We start from the raw sequence: 12460 nt of genomic DNA on the forward strand, positions 1-12460 counted from the left end.
TCCAGGCCTGCTCACCATCCCCCCTCCAAGCCACTCGTGTGCTGCTTCTAAGCCCTTCGCCCCCTGGGCCGGGCAGCCTCAACTGCCGGGTGTTAGCAGGCAGGTGGAGTAAGGCACGCCTGCACCTCCACCTTCTGTCCCTGCTTGGCCTTCTCCCCATTGCCCTGCTCAGACTGTGCCTGAATTGTGGGGGTGAGGGGGCAGAATCAGGACCAAGAGAAGCTTGGCCGGCACCCACCCTCCTCTCCAGGTTGCTAACCAGACAGCAGGTCTGAAATCTAAGCCACTGCCTTCTTGGGCCTGCTCCTGCATTGCCCATGTGAACTCAGGAGGCCAGAGTGGAATTTCATGACGTGGCCACCTCCCAGCTGGCAGAGAGCCAGAATTCCAGGCGGGCGGGCCTCTCTCACCTTGACTGTTTCTCCTCGCAGGGCAGGACCAGATGACTCCGAGGTGTTCCGTGGTGAAGCGGAGCCTGGGGCAGCCCCTGGAGGTAAGTCCCTGAGCTGTCTCTGTGGGAGCCCGACCCAGTTCACTCTCTGTAGGCACAGATAAGGAGGTGGCTGTGGGTGATAGAGAGCCATAAAGGGCCATAAGAACAGAGAAAAGCAGAATGAGGAAGGAGGTCTGGAAGAGGAAAGAACAGGCTCAAGTGAACAGAGCTTCCCCCCTGAGGAGGAAGAGGGGGCAGTCGGGTAGAGTCTGGGGGCTCCTAGTGGAGAACGAGATGCTCTTAGAGGTGTGCTGGTATGGGAATCCTGAGGGTGGGGATGGGGAGTGGAGCTCAGAGGGCTGAAGATACAGTCACTAGGTCGACAGGGGCACGAGGGCCCCAGACAGAACTCTGGTTGAGTTTTTAATGTCAAGTAACTTACCGCCTCAAGTTGAGAGAGAAATCCCCTGAGTAGGCTCCCTGGTTGGGTCTGTTTCCTGCTTCCTTCTGCGTGAACGCTTCTCCTGACGCCCGCCCCACTTCAAGGCTTTGTGCAGATGGATTGTCAGCTTTGCACCAAGTTCCCTTCTTTGACCACTCGGTTTAATACCAGCATTCCTGATTTTCCGTACCCCCGCGTATGGTTTTTTCTTTCCTATCGCACTTCTTAGCTAAATCATGTAGTTAATTTACTTATTTTCTTTTTCTCTATGTTCGTCAATTAGAATTTAAGTTCCACGGGGCAGGGATCTCTGTTTTTTTTCTACTGATGTGTGCCAGGAGCCTGGGATGGTGCCTGGCCATGATTGAGGCTCAGTAAACATTGTGGAATGAATCAGCCAGTGTTCCCAGCCGCTTGAACCCGAAGCTGGACCTGGGATCAGCCCGTACATGCCCTCCCTCTTTCCCTGCTTTATACTGTCCTCCCATCCGAAACAGGCATGGGGTGCCAGCAGAGGGTCCAAGGGAAGCCCTTGGCGCTGCTGGCAGATGCTGAGCAGGAGGGCAGCGTGGAGGAAGAGGAACTGGGAGCGCTGCCTCACTCTTCTGCCTCGCTGGACAGCAAGCACAGGGGAAGCAGGACGAGGGACCCCATCCTCCTGCCCCTCCCAGGCCCTCTGTTCATAGAAGGACTCGCCGACGCAGCCCTGGAGGACGGTGAGTGCCTCCTGGCCCTGGCTGTCAGCCCCCAGTGCCCCAGCGGCTTGGCCAGTGTCAACAGGCAGATACCCCACTCGGCCTGCTCAGAGCCTCTCCCTGAGTTGTGCTCAAGGAGAGAAGGATGCAGAGAGACCATTGTTGTTCCTGTCCCCCTGCCCCACCGTTCAGCCCACCCCCCAGCTGGTTGGCCATAGTCTCCCAGTTCCACCCTGTGACTGCAGAGGCAGTGTCACCAGGGGGGGTGGGAGAAGGGAGCAGCAGCCCCCCACCGCCTCTGCACCCACTCCCGCCATGGCCAGGTGTGCGGTCCTGTGTCCAGGAAGCCATCCCCCTGTTTCCCCTCCAGTGGAGAACCTGCGGCACCTGATCCTGTGGAGCCTGCTGCCCGGTCACCCCACGGACCCCCGAGCTGCCGGGGAGCCCGAGGATGACCTGACCCCTACACCCTCCTTCATCAGCATCACTTCGCACCCCTGGGACCCAGGCTCCCCAGGGCGAGCTCCTGCGGGGACTGAAGGGGACACTGCCCCACTCTTGGGGCCAGAGTGGAGCCAGCCTGGACAGGAGGACACGACTTTGCGTTCTCTGGAACAACTGCCCCCAAGGACCAGGAATTCTGGGATCTGGGAATCTTCTGAGCTAGACAAGAGTCCGGAGGAAGAAGCTTCAAGCACAGAGGGCACAGGAAGTTACAAAGTTGTAAGAAAAGGTAAAGTAAGTTGGTCCCCTGGGGGGCACATGGCCAGCTTTGCTAGGGGAGCACTGAGTCTTCCAGCTGGCTGCTTCCCCCTCCCCCCCGCCCCTGTCTGGAAGCCGTGTGTGCAGAGGTTTGTCCCGATCCTAGGGAAGGAGACCTGTTGACATCATGTAAAGGCTTAGGGGTCAGACAGCCGACGTACAGGGTCCGAGCTCCATTACTTAATATCCCTGTGACCCTGGGAGAAATTCTAAAGCCCCTCTGGACTTCATTCTATGTTATGAGGATATCACTGTGGCACAAGTCAGCTGCCAGTAAGTTTCTGCTAGCATTGTTCACTGCTCGCAGTCCTAAGGAGAAGTGGGGCTCTTCTCAGGGTCTTCATCTCCAGAAAGACACAGGCAGAGGGCTGCAGCTGGTGGCTCTAGAGAGCAGCAAGGAAGCACTGATGTGTGGGGCAGAGGCGGGGTGGGTCTGCAGGCAGAGCCAACAGGAGGGCTGCAGGACGGGCTGGGGAGCTGTGTGAGACTGGGGGGCTCTGGTGAATGAGCAGGGAGCTGGGCGGCCTGCAGGACGGGCTGGGGAGCTGTGTGAGACTGGGGGGCTCTGGTGAGTGAGCAGGGAGCTGGGCAGCCTGCAGGACGGGCTGGGGAGCTGTGTGAGACTGGAGGCTCTGGTGAGTGAGCAGGGAGCTGGGCGGCCTGCAGGACGGGCTGGGGAGCCGTGTGAGACTGGGGGGCTCTGGTGAATGAGCAGGGAGCTGGGCGGCCTGCAGGACGGGCTGGGGAGCTGTGTGAGACTGGGGGCTCTGGTGAGTGAGCAGGGAGCTGGGCAGCCTGCAGGACGGGCTGGGGAGCTGTGTGAGACTGGAGGCTCTGGTGAGTGAGCAGGGAGCTGGGCGGCCTGCAGGACGGGCTGGGGAGCCGTGTGAGACTGGGGGGCTCTGGTGAATGAGCAGGGAGCTGGGCGGCCCTGATTTTAATGCAGGAAAAACCAGGACGGGCTGGGACGGGGGTCAGGGCAGGTTTGGCCAGAGCCCAGACGACAGAGGGAAGAGTCAGCTGAGGAGAGGGCAGCCTGGTCTGAGGAGTGCAGCAGGGGGAAGAAGAGGGGCGGGGGCCGTCCACACCAGTACCGGGGGTCTCCTTTCCTCCCCCAGTGCCCAGCTCTGCCTCTTTTTCCAGGAGCATTTTTCTCTCCACCTGCCCGAGGTCTGTGCTCTCTCCTGGGTTTCTGGGACCTGACCTTCCTTCTCTCTCCTCTGGTGAATTGGTGAATTGGTGGAGCAGTTCTCTGTAGCTCCGTGGGGTGTAATCATGTGTGATCTTGTGTTTACTTTGTTCTTCCCTTTTTCTTTTTCTTCACCCCGCCCCCCCACCTGCCTCTTCTCTCTCCCTCTCCTTCCTGCTCTGTCTCCCTTCCCGTTCCTTCTCTCGGTCTCTGCTCTCCCTGGTGGTGGTGTTGGTGCAGCGGAGGTGGCGGGCAGCAAGGTGGTCCCTGCACTACCAGAGAGTGCCCAGGCAGGGCCTGAGCCACCCGAAGCGGAAGGCGGAGCAAAGGCTGCGGGTAACGAACCTCTCCTTGGAGCCAGAGGCAGGCAGGGCTGGAATGGGAGCCCTTGAGGGCAGAGCTGGGCTTCTGGGATTAGACCCCTGCCTGCAGTCATGTGGACACGCACCACCATACACACTCCCTCAACTGTCTGGAATCAGGGAGAGTAGGCCGTGGGCCTAAAGGTGGGGGGCCAGACCTGTGCCAGCCCCTCTCCAAGAGCTGCACAGGCCCCTTTCTGAGCCGCAGAGTGAAGCAGCTGTGCTGAGTCACAGGAGGTGGGGGAGGTGAGCGCAGTGTCCTTAGCCTGACCCTCTGAGCCACCTCACCCCCCACACCAACCACCACACCAGTCAGGGTCACTGTGGGAAAGGGCTTGCGGGGCCTCCCAGGCTCCTGGACATTTACCTATGCTGACTGTCCTGTCAGGGACCCTCGGCATCCTCTAGCTGTCCTTAACCCTCTCTGATGAGGTATCTCAAAGATCACGAAGTAATTGGCCATTAGGGAGGGGGCTGTGTTGAAGTTCAGTAGAGCCTGAGATGGGGCAGAAGAAGGAGGCGCCCACCCACCTCTTTCAGAAGCATCTAAAGCCAGCTCACCCCCCCCTTCACCCTTCCTTCAGGGAATGGGGGCCACTGCGGTTTCCCAGAAGAAACACGACCACCCTTCCCCTTCTCCCTTAACCTCCACCACTAGCTCCTTAGTCTCCCCCTGGTGTGGGCCCCACTGGGCAACATCACCATCTCGAAGGTTCTCAAGGCGAAGGGTTTTGGGAGACTGGTAGGCAGCTTGGGGCCAGCCTGCTCTGAGCTCATCTGCAGTGGCTTCCCTGGGCCTATGGGTCAGCCTGGGAGACACTGGGGGAGCAGAAGACAGCTTAGACTTCCTCTGTTTGCCTCCTAATCTCTTTGTCTTGCTGGGGACAGGGAACTGCTTTTACGTCAGCATGCCTGCAGGACCCCCTGACTCAAGTACTGACCTGTCAGGAGCACACACGAGCCCTTCCCAGCCCGACGGCCTCCCTGCCTGGCAGACAGAGCCTCAGCCCCCACTTCAGGGAGGCCATGGAGATCAAAAGCACCCCAGCCGCTCTCCCCCTAGTCTGGCCCTCAGGGATGTGGGCATGATCTTCCGCACCATCGAGCAGCTTACCCTCAAGCTCAACCGGCTCAAGGTAAGGGCTCAGGTCCCCAGAGGTGCAGTCCACCCCCCGAGACCCTTCACCCACAAGAGCTGTCTCCACAGGAGCCCTAGATCCTGGCCTGGGGCTCTGGCCTCAGCCCGCCCCGCCACCCTTTAGCACAGCCTCTTCCCCAGAGGGGCTGCAGAGCAGATGTCCCTCTGCTACTCTTCCAGGACATGGAGCTGGCCCACAGAGAGCTGCTCAGGTCCCTCAGGAGCCAGTCATCTGGCGGCACCACACCTGTGGGCAGTTTCCACACGGAGGCAGCTAGATGGATAGAAAGCTCCCTCTCCCCTCCAGCCAAGGAGCCCCCGGCCTCTGATTCCACGGACAGCCGCGAACTGGGGCCCTGTCCTGAGGATGGTGAGTGAGGTCCTCTGGGGTTGGGGGTGGGTGGGTGCGTGGAGAAGGCCTTTGGCTCCTGAGGAAACATCACCACATGGCTATGAGAAGATGGGGGAGCTCTGAGAAGGGGTCTCATTTTTTTTACCCCTCAAGTACAATTCATTCACTCATTTCCTCAGCTTCAGGAGGAGGAAGCTCCCCTAAAAGTGGGAACCTTAGAACTGAACCCTCTTTTCTCCTTGGGTTCTGGCGATAACCAACCAAGAGGAACCTAGTCTCACATCCGAAACCCATCCTTAATAAGTGCTTCAGAAGCAGATTGTGTGGGCTGGGGCCACGGCTGTGCTCCCACTCAGGCAGGCAGACCCATACCTACTCATGGGGGCCAACAAAACAGAAGTGGGGTTCAGCAGACAGCCCTTTCCAGGCCCCACAGGGAACTCTGAGGTTTCTGGTGGAGGAGAACGCCTGTCACGGGAGGATGGTGCTAAAGAGCTACTCACAGGCCTGAGGACTGGCCAGGAGAAGCGTGGGGGAGGGCCATCTCTCAGGCCAGCTCCTCACCGTCATCCCCACTCCCCACAGGCCCCACTCCGCTGGAAGACAGCACGGCAGACACAGCCGCATCCCCAGGACCGTAGCTGTCGGAACCACTGAGTCCTCACATCCCCACTCCTCCGTTAGGGACTGGCCTGAGGCAGGCGCAGGGTGGGGAGACCCCAGACCTCCTCCCCGCGGAAGAGGCGGCTGAGGAGAAGGCTCCAGCCGAGACCCCGGGGGAGATCCGCATGTTGCTTGGTCTGCTCAGATTGGAGTCAAGTGTCAGTGTCCTTTCCCCTCCCTTCAGGCCACCCCTTCAAGGCCTCCTGTCTCCTAAGCATGCAGACTGCATCTGAAAGGCCCCCCTCGTCCCCACGTACTTGTGCGCACCTGTATGTGTGGGTGCCCTCAGACGAGCCAGTGTGAGTGTAAGGAGGCAGCTCCGGTGTAAATGCACTTTCTTCCTCCCCTCCCTTCTCCACAGGACCCCCAGGCTGGGTGGGTGTCTCCACCTCTCCTCTCTTTGTCACTTTGGTTTCCTATAAATATGTATGTATTGTATGTGTATCTCTGCGATTGTAAATAACTTCACCCTTTTTTGTTTCTGATCCTGGAGCACTGGAGGCAGTTACAGAGGGGCTGCTAAGGGAACAGGAGGTTCACTTGGGTCTCCTAGTTAGCGGCCCAGCTCCAGGATCAGGGCCCAGAGGTGGGGCCATCCCTGAGGCCCCCAGCTTCCAGCCTCCTGGCCCGGTGCTGAGCCCCTCCCTCCCTCCCAGGACTTCTCATCTTCAGGGGAACTTCTTACCCCACCTGTGTCCACCCTTCCCCACCCTCTCCCTGTAGAAAACCAGTGTATCAGGTACAGAGCTGAAAACTGGGCCCCAGGACGGGGGGTAGGGGGTTGAATGCCGGAGTCCCTAAACTAACCTAGGACCATCCCCAGGGGCTACCACAGCCTTGGCCCCCATTACCACACCCACTCCACCCCCCACTAATAGAATATACACACTGTGCTAGGTGTATATATACATATATATATATAAATATATATATATAATATATAAAATATAGATATGGAAATGACTGTTTTGCTGTTAAAATAATGTATACTCTTTCATTTTCTTCCTTTCATGGTTAAGTTTTTGTTTTTTTGTTTTTTTTTTTTTAAGAAAAGTTAAATATTCTTCAGCCGTGGTGGTATGTGTGTGATTCTTGGAACCACTGTGATCAAAGATACTGTAGTTGTTCCCTCTGAGACTGGTTAGCATTGGATAGAAGGAACAGAACGCAGCCCCCAGACCCAGGCCTTGCCATATTCTCTCCCGAAGCTCCAGGGCGCACTTGCTGAACTTGAGTTGGGCAAACCAAGTGATACAGCCCCCATGGCTGAGACATGCAAAGACACTTATCTCAGTTTAAACACACACTCACACACGAGCAGTGGTCCCAGAGTCAAGAGCCCTCATGGGCTGCCCTCAGTGAGCTTTAGGACTTTAAAGGCAACGCACAGGGGAGGGTCATCTCAGAGGCCTGGCCAGATGCCTTCGGAGTCCTCTGGCAGGCTCTGACACCCTCCGGAAGCAGCTCGTCAGACATGGCCACATCCCCAGGACTGTAACCATTCAGACCTCCTCTCTTTGCTGTCATTGTTGAACTAAGGGACAGATCCTCTTTCCCCCCCTGTTTTACCTCCTAAACCCAGCATAATGCTGAGTGCTGACTTTGGGAGCTCACAGTCTGGTTGGGCATCAGAATGAATACACGAGCCATTCTTGATAAAGTGTAGGGATGAGGACATGGGCTGTAAGGCTCCACTGAAGCTTTAGAAGGCCTCAGACGGGTAGCAGGAGAGGCTGGGGTGACGGGTCGTCACCAAGCACCTGCGATGTCCTCAGCGTTGCAGATTCACAGAGCTGCTCCTGCACCCTGCTCCCTGCAGCAGCTCAGCGGCCAGCTGCCAAGAGGCCAAGCAGCAGTGCTGTGGCTGGAGGCAGAGAGGGGACTGTGGGGGCCACAGACCTCACAGAGGCACAGAGAGCAGATCTCTGTTGAGGCAACGGAAAGCAGAGTGGGGGTCGAGAGGATGTGACCGGGTTAGCCGTGCTCAGAGGTGAAGAAGGCACGCTTCTCAGGCAGCTCCCGGAAGAGTGAATGTCAGCTCCCCAGAAGCCAGCCCTGGGCTCTGGAGGCATGACCAGGCCATCTCAGTGGGTACAGCGCTGAAGGGTGAAGAGTCAGGGCCCCACCTCTCCTGGGGGCCCCCGGCACCATCTGGGTGGCTCCGGTTTCAGGTCGCTGACGGCAGTAGGCAGCGTCATCACGGTTCACGTTTAGTGCTTTGCCTTTGCTACAAACATGATGAGGGATTCGGCACCCTCTCCAAACAAAGCGGCACACTAGCTCAGCATGTTTTCACAGGCTGAGCCCTTGCCTCTCCAAACCAGTCCAGAGGGGGACGGGGTCTGAGAAGGTGGAATGGTGGGGCCTGCGCTCCATGCTTTTGCCCCACCCACTCTTCCCCTCTGCTGTGCATGTTGGCTACTCTCCCAAGACTTTTCTTTCTGCCTCTTAAGTCCAGAGACACTGCAAACCCTGGCATATCACATGTCCTCTGGTGGGGGAGGAGGGGGTGACTGTAGGCTGGGCAAGCAAGAACTAGGTCCTGAGGAGGCGGGAGAGCAATGCCCCTGGCCGGCCACAACCAGAGGGGCTGAAATCACCCCCCAGCAGAACCATAAAGCGATTTGGCCATTTCTGGTCATATTAACACACTTTCAACAGGCATAAAGTCTATAAATATTCTGAGTAGTTCTGGGACAGAGGTTTCAAGGAAAGAAGTACAGCAATAGATTTTGTTAATGATCTGAGCTTTCCCCAGGGAGGTCCAGCCCACATGTGGAAAGGAGGCACTTCTGTGGCCCAGAATCTTGGGAAAAGCAGGGGGCAGGGGCTAGGTGGAAGAAGCCACGGGCTCCTCCTCTTTGTGCCTGCATTTACTGATGGGGTCCCTTGGCAGCATCAGCTCCTGGATCATAGCGTACGCAGGACATTGTGGGGAGAAGCAGTTTTTCTGAAAGAAGAAAAGGCACGCCTATAGCTAACAAAAGCAATGAAGGTGAATCATCTGAGGAAAAGTCATTTCATAGGACAAGGTGGGTTGGGGGCTGGGGGGGCACGGAAAAAAAGGCAAAAAGGAGCCTGACTGCCGATCTCACAGCGACAGTGAAGGCTATGTAGTGTTAAGAGGCCAGGGAAACTACAGGGCCTGCCTTGGAAACAGCAGGAGAGGTTGATGGGGACTCACCGCCAGGGACAGCCACAGCAGCCCCACGGGGCCCTTGGACGCGCTCTTGGATTTGGCGAATTGTGCCTGGTACTGCACCACTGTGAGGAAGGCCTCCAGCCCCACCTCTGTGATACGGTTTCCTGGAGAAAGGAGTAGACGAGGTGGCCTCGGGGCGCCAACCACCTCCTTGCCGACACCCTGCTAACCCCTTGCTCCTCCAGCTCACTCGCCCGGACTAACACCCGACCTGGTCCTTCACCCCAACTCTCCTTTTTGTCTCACTTCCCTCCGTCTTTCATCTTGTTCCTCTGCTCTCTAATTGCCTGACCCAGAGCCCGGACCCGCCCCTGCCCCAAAGCCCCATGCAAGAGGGCCTTCAGGTGACGCCCAGCCGCTGGAGAGCCAGGTTCTGCCCCATGGAGCGCCATGGGGGCGACCTTGTGGCCGCCTGAGGAAAGCAGGGGGCACTGGCAAACGTACGGAGAAGATTGAGGTGCAAGAGGACCTTGTTCCCAGGCATGAAAACTTTGCCATCGCGGTGCTCCACAGGTTCCAGGAGAGGGTTGACCATCTCAGTAGCTTCCCCAACCAGCTGCTAAGGCAGAATACTAATTGCAGCAGAGGAGAGGGGAGCTGGTCAACAGGCCATTCATTCATTCATTCAACATACATGTTTTGAGGGCCGGTTATAGTCCAGGCTTTGTCCCGAGTGCTGGAGATACAAAGATAAATTAAGCCCATACCCTCAAGAAGCAGCTCTGTGCGGGGAAGCCAGAGAGTTGAGACTAATGCAGTCAGTTGGAGCTGACAGAGGGAAGCAGAACTGGGGGCGGGGCAGGGGGGCACAGGGGAGGGACAGCTAGCCAGGCTTGGGAGTAAGTCTGTCCTGCAGGAGATGGCCTGGGAGCTGGCGTCTTGGTAGTGTGTGGTCCTTATCAGATGAAGAGGGGAAAGTGCCAACAGGTGCAGAGGTGTGAAGTAGTGTTGGCATTCAAGTTCACTATTTTCTAACAGGGAGATCAATGAGGACAAGGGACTGCAGGGAGATGACACTGAAGGCAGGATGAGAGGAAAATGCAATCATCCCGGGGAGAAACAGCAGCCTGGATCAAGGCTGAGGCAGGGGCTGAAAACCGGCACAGAGAGGCCACCCTTGCCGGCTTTCTCCACCTGACTTTCCCCTTTTGTAAGATCTTCTCTTGGATCCTAGAGAAGACTCCTAAAAGGGGAGGGGCCGGTCCCTGCCTAGGGTGGGGAGGTCTTGGAACACAGGCATACCTCGGAGATGTGGGTTCGGTTCCAATAAAGTGGCTTCCCAGTGCATATAAAAGTTATGTTTATATTACAGTCTAAATGTGCATTAGTCTAAAAAAAGCAAGGTATAATACCTTAATTTTAAAATACTCTTGCTAAAAAAAAAATGCTAACCATCGTCTGAGCCTTCAGAGAATCAAGGTAGTAATATCAAAGATCACTGATGACCATAACAACTGTAATAGTAATGAAAAACCCTGAAATACTGCGAGAAGTAGTATCAAAAGGTAGCCCAGAGACACAAAGTGAGCAAGGGCTGTTGGGGGTAAAAAAAAGGCACCAGAAGACTTGCTTAATGCAGGGTTGCCACAAGTCTTCAATAATCTGAGTCGCAGTGAAGCAAAGCACAATAGCCTGATGTATGACTGCGTGGGTGCACGTAGCCCTCGAGCAGCTGACTCCACTGTGGGGGCGGGTGCTACGGAGTCAGCAGTCCAGGAAGGTTTTCAAAACAAGGGACCAGTTGGTCCACGTTGAAAGAGAAAAGGGAGGCTGCAAGGGCAAAGGGGAGAGGGTCTAAAGTTGCTGTGCACAGCGTGAGGGCAGTGCCACGATCAGGGAAACACCCTGCCCCCCGGAGAGCTGCTGGCAGGGCCAAAGGGCTCTGTCCCCTCTGCAACTGTGCGAGCAACTGTGAGTGTGCTGGAGACTAACAGATGGCATTTGGGGAGCAGACTGAGTGGAGGCAAGGATCAAAAATGGGGCTCCTAATAGAAGGCGAGGGGCACTGAGCTCTGTTACCCCTGCAAGCCCAGGCTGGGATGGGAAGCAGGCCGGACCAAGGGCACACGCCAGGTGAAGTGGCTGCTGCCACAGGACAGGACTGGAGACTCCATCCCAGGAGGGGCTGGGGGCCTGGACCCCAGGGACGTGCTCCCCACCCCACTTCTCCCAGCCTACCTCAGACTCCATGAGGATGCTGCGCTTCTCTTTGCTCCCAGTCTTGGCCCCCTTTCCCTTGCTTAGTTTCTGCTCAGGGATGGTTACCTCTGGAGTAGGAAGAGGAGCCAGAATGCACAGGGCAGACCTCTGACACCACCCAGCTTCCCCAGAGAAAGGCTGGGGCAAGGAAGGGGTCTCCTCACACTGTGGGTTTGGGTGCAGCAGAAATAGAGCTGGAGGGGGGCTCCAGCCAGGCAGGGCGGAGGATTCCTCCTCTGAGAGCGGAGCCACAGGGGTCCAGCCCAGGGAAACGGTGTGGAGTGCAGTTTGTGGGCTGTTTGGGGTTTCCAACAACATCCCCAAGACTAGCTCAGGGCAGGCTCCTCATCCTGCCTAGGGCTGCTCTGTCCACGCCCTGCCGGCGGGTGCCAGCACTTACTCCCCTTGCCTGCCTTTGCGGAGTCTTCTTTCTTAGGGGTTCCTTGTGTAGGTGACTGCCCAGGCCCTGACTTCTCCTCTTTCTTCACCACTTCCTGTGGAGGATGTAAGAAGAGATGAGAGTCCTGCCTCCCTGGGGGATGGGAAGCAGCTGTGGGAAGCGGTCGGCACTAGGACCCTGGGGCTGAGATGGACTTCAAAGGCCTTCCAGCCTCCACCCATCTCCTTTATCAAGGAAGCTTCCTCCCCTATTCCTCCAGCGCCCGAGGCTCTGCTGCCCCCAGCATACCTACCCCCGACTTCTCCTTTTTCTTGCCCAGACCCTTGGGTGTCTTCACTGTCTGCGTCTTGTCCTTCTCCACCAATGCAAAACTGCTGACCCCCATCAGCTGATTCTTGTCACGCTCTGTTTTGGAGTCCCCGTGCCGAGAGGTGGAAGGCTGTGCTCACAAATGGGATGGAAGAGGAAGAAGCTAGTGCCTCGGCCCTTGTGCCTGGGTGGCAGTCAGGCTGGCAGCACCCCCATCCCAATCTCCCTGCCTAAATGCTAACATAATGTGTTTGGGACTCTTACGGGGCATTTTGGGAACAAATAGCAGAGGGATCCAGAGATGAGCTTGGGGG

General features: G+C 57.1%; 2 protein-coding genes across 6 annotated transcripts in view; one reads left to right on the forward strand and one right to left on the reverse strand.

The window, feature by feature from the left end:
• ARHGEF11 (Rho guanine nucleotide exchange factor (GEF) 11) overlaps positions 1 to 6982 on the forward strand; it is a 117881-nt gene extending 110899 nt beyond the window's left edge. For both annotated transcript variants that reach the window (XM_010838205.1, XM_010838206.1), the window contains 7 exons: positions 419 to 493; positions 1373 to 1591; positions 1941 to 2303; positions 3762 to 3857; positions 4772 to 5019; positions 5202 to 5391; positions 5959 to 6982. In XM_010838205.1, coding sequence (XP_010836507.1) covers positions 419 to 493; positions 1373 to 1591; positions 1941 to 2303; positions 3762 to 3857; positions 4772 to 5019; positions 5202 to 5391; positions 5959 to 6014 — 1247 coding nt within the window. In that variant the 3' untranslated portion in view covers positions 6015 to 6982. The remainder of the gene's footprint in view (positions 1 to 418; positions 494 to 1372; positions 1592 to 1940; positions 2304 to 3761; positions 3858 to 4771; positions 5020 to 5201; positions 5392 to 5958) is intronic.
• A 57-nt stretch (positions 6983 to 7039) lies between these two features.
• The window catches only part of LRRC71 (leucine rich repeat containing 71), a 14321-nt gene continuing 8900 nt past the window's right edge, over positions 7040 to 12460 (reverse strand). For 2 of the 4 annotated variants that reach the window (XM_010838204.1, XM_010838202.1), the window contains 6 exons: positions 12130 to 12276; positions 11838 to 11931; positions 11417 to 11505; positions 9683 to 9797; positions 9221 to 9342; positions 7040 to 8986 (listed from right to left, as the gene is read on the reverse strand). In XM_010838204.1, coding sequence (XP_010836506.1) covers positions 8867 to 8986; positions 9221 to 9342; positions 9683 to 9797; positions 11417 to 11505; positions 11838 to 11931; positions 12130 to 12276 — 687 coding nt within the window. In that variant the 3' untranslated portion in view covers positions 7040 to 8866. Of the gene's footprint in view, positions 8987 to 9220; positions 9343 to 9682; positions 9915 to 11416; positions 11506 to 11837; positions 11932 to 12129; positions 12277 to 12460 lie in introns of all 4 variants that reach the window. The other 2 variants (XR_825119.1, XM_010838203.1) reach the window with 2 other exon arrangements.

This window comes from Bison bison, unplaced genomic scaffold (genome assembly GCF_000754665.1).
Source record: "Bison bison bison isolate TAMUID 2011002044 unplaced genomic scaffold, Bison_UMD1.0 scf7180017864093, whole genome shotgun sequence".
NCBI lineage: Eukaryota > Metazoa > Chordata > Mammalia > Artiodactyla > Bovidae > Bison > Bison bison.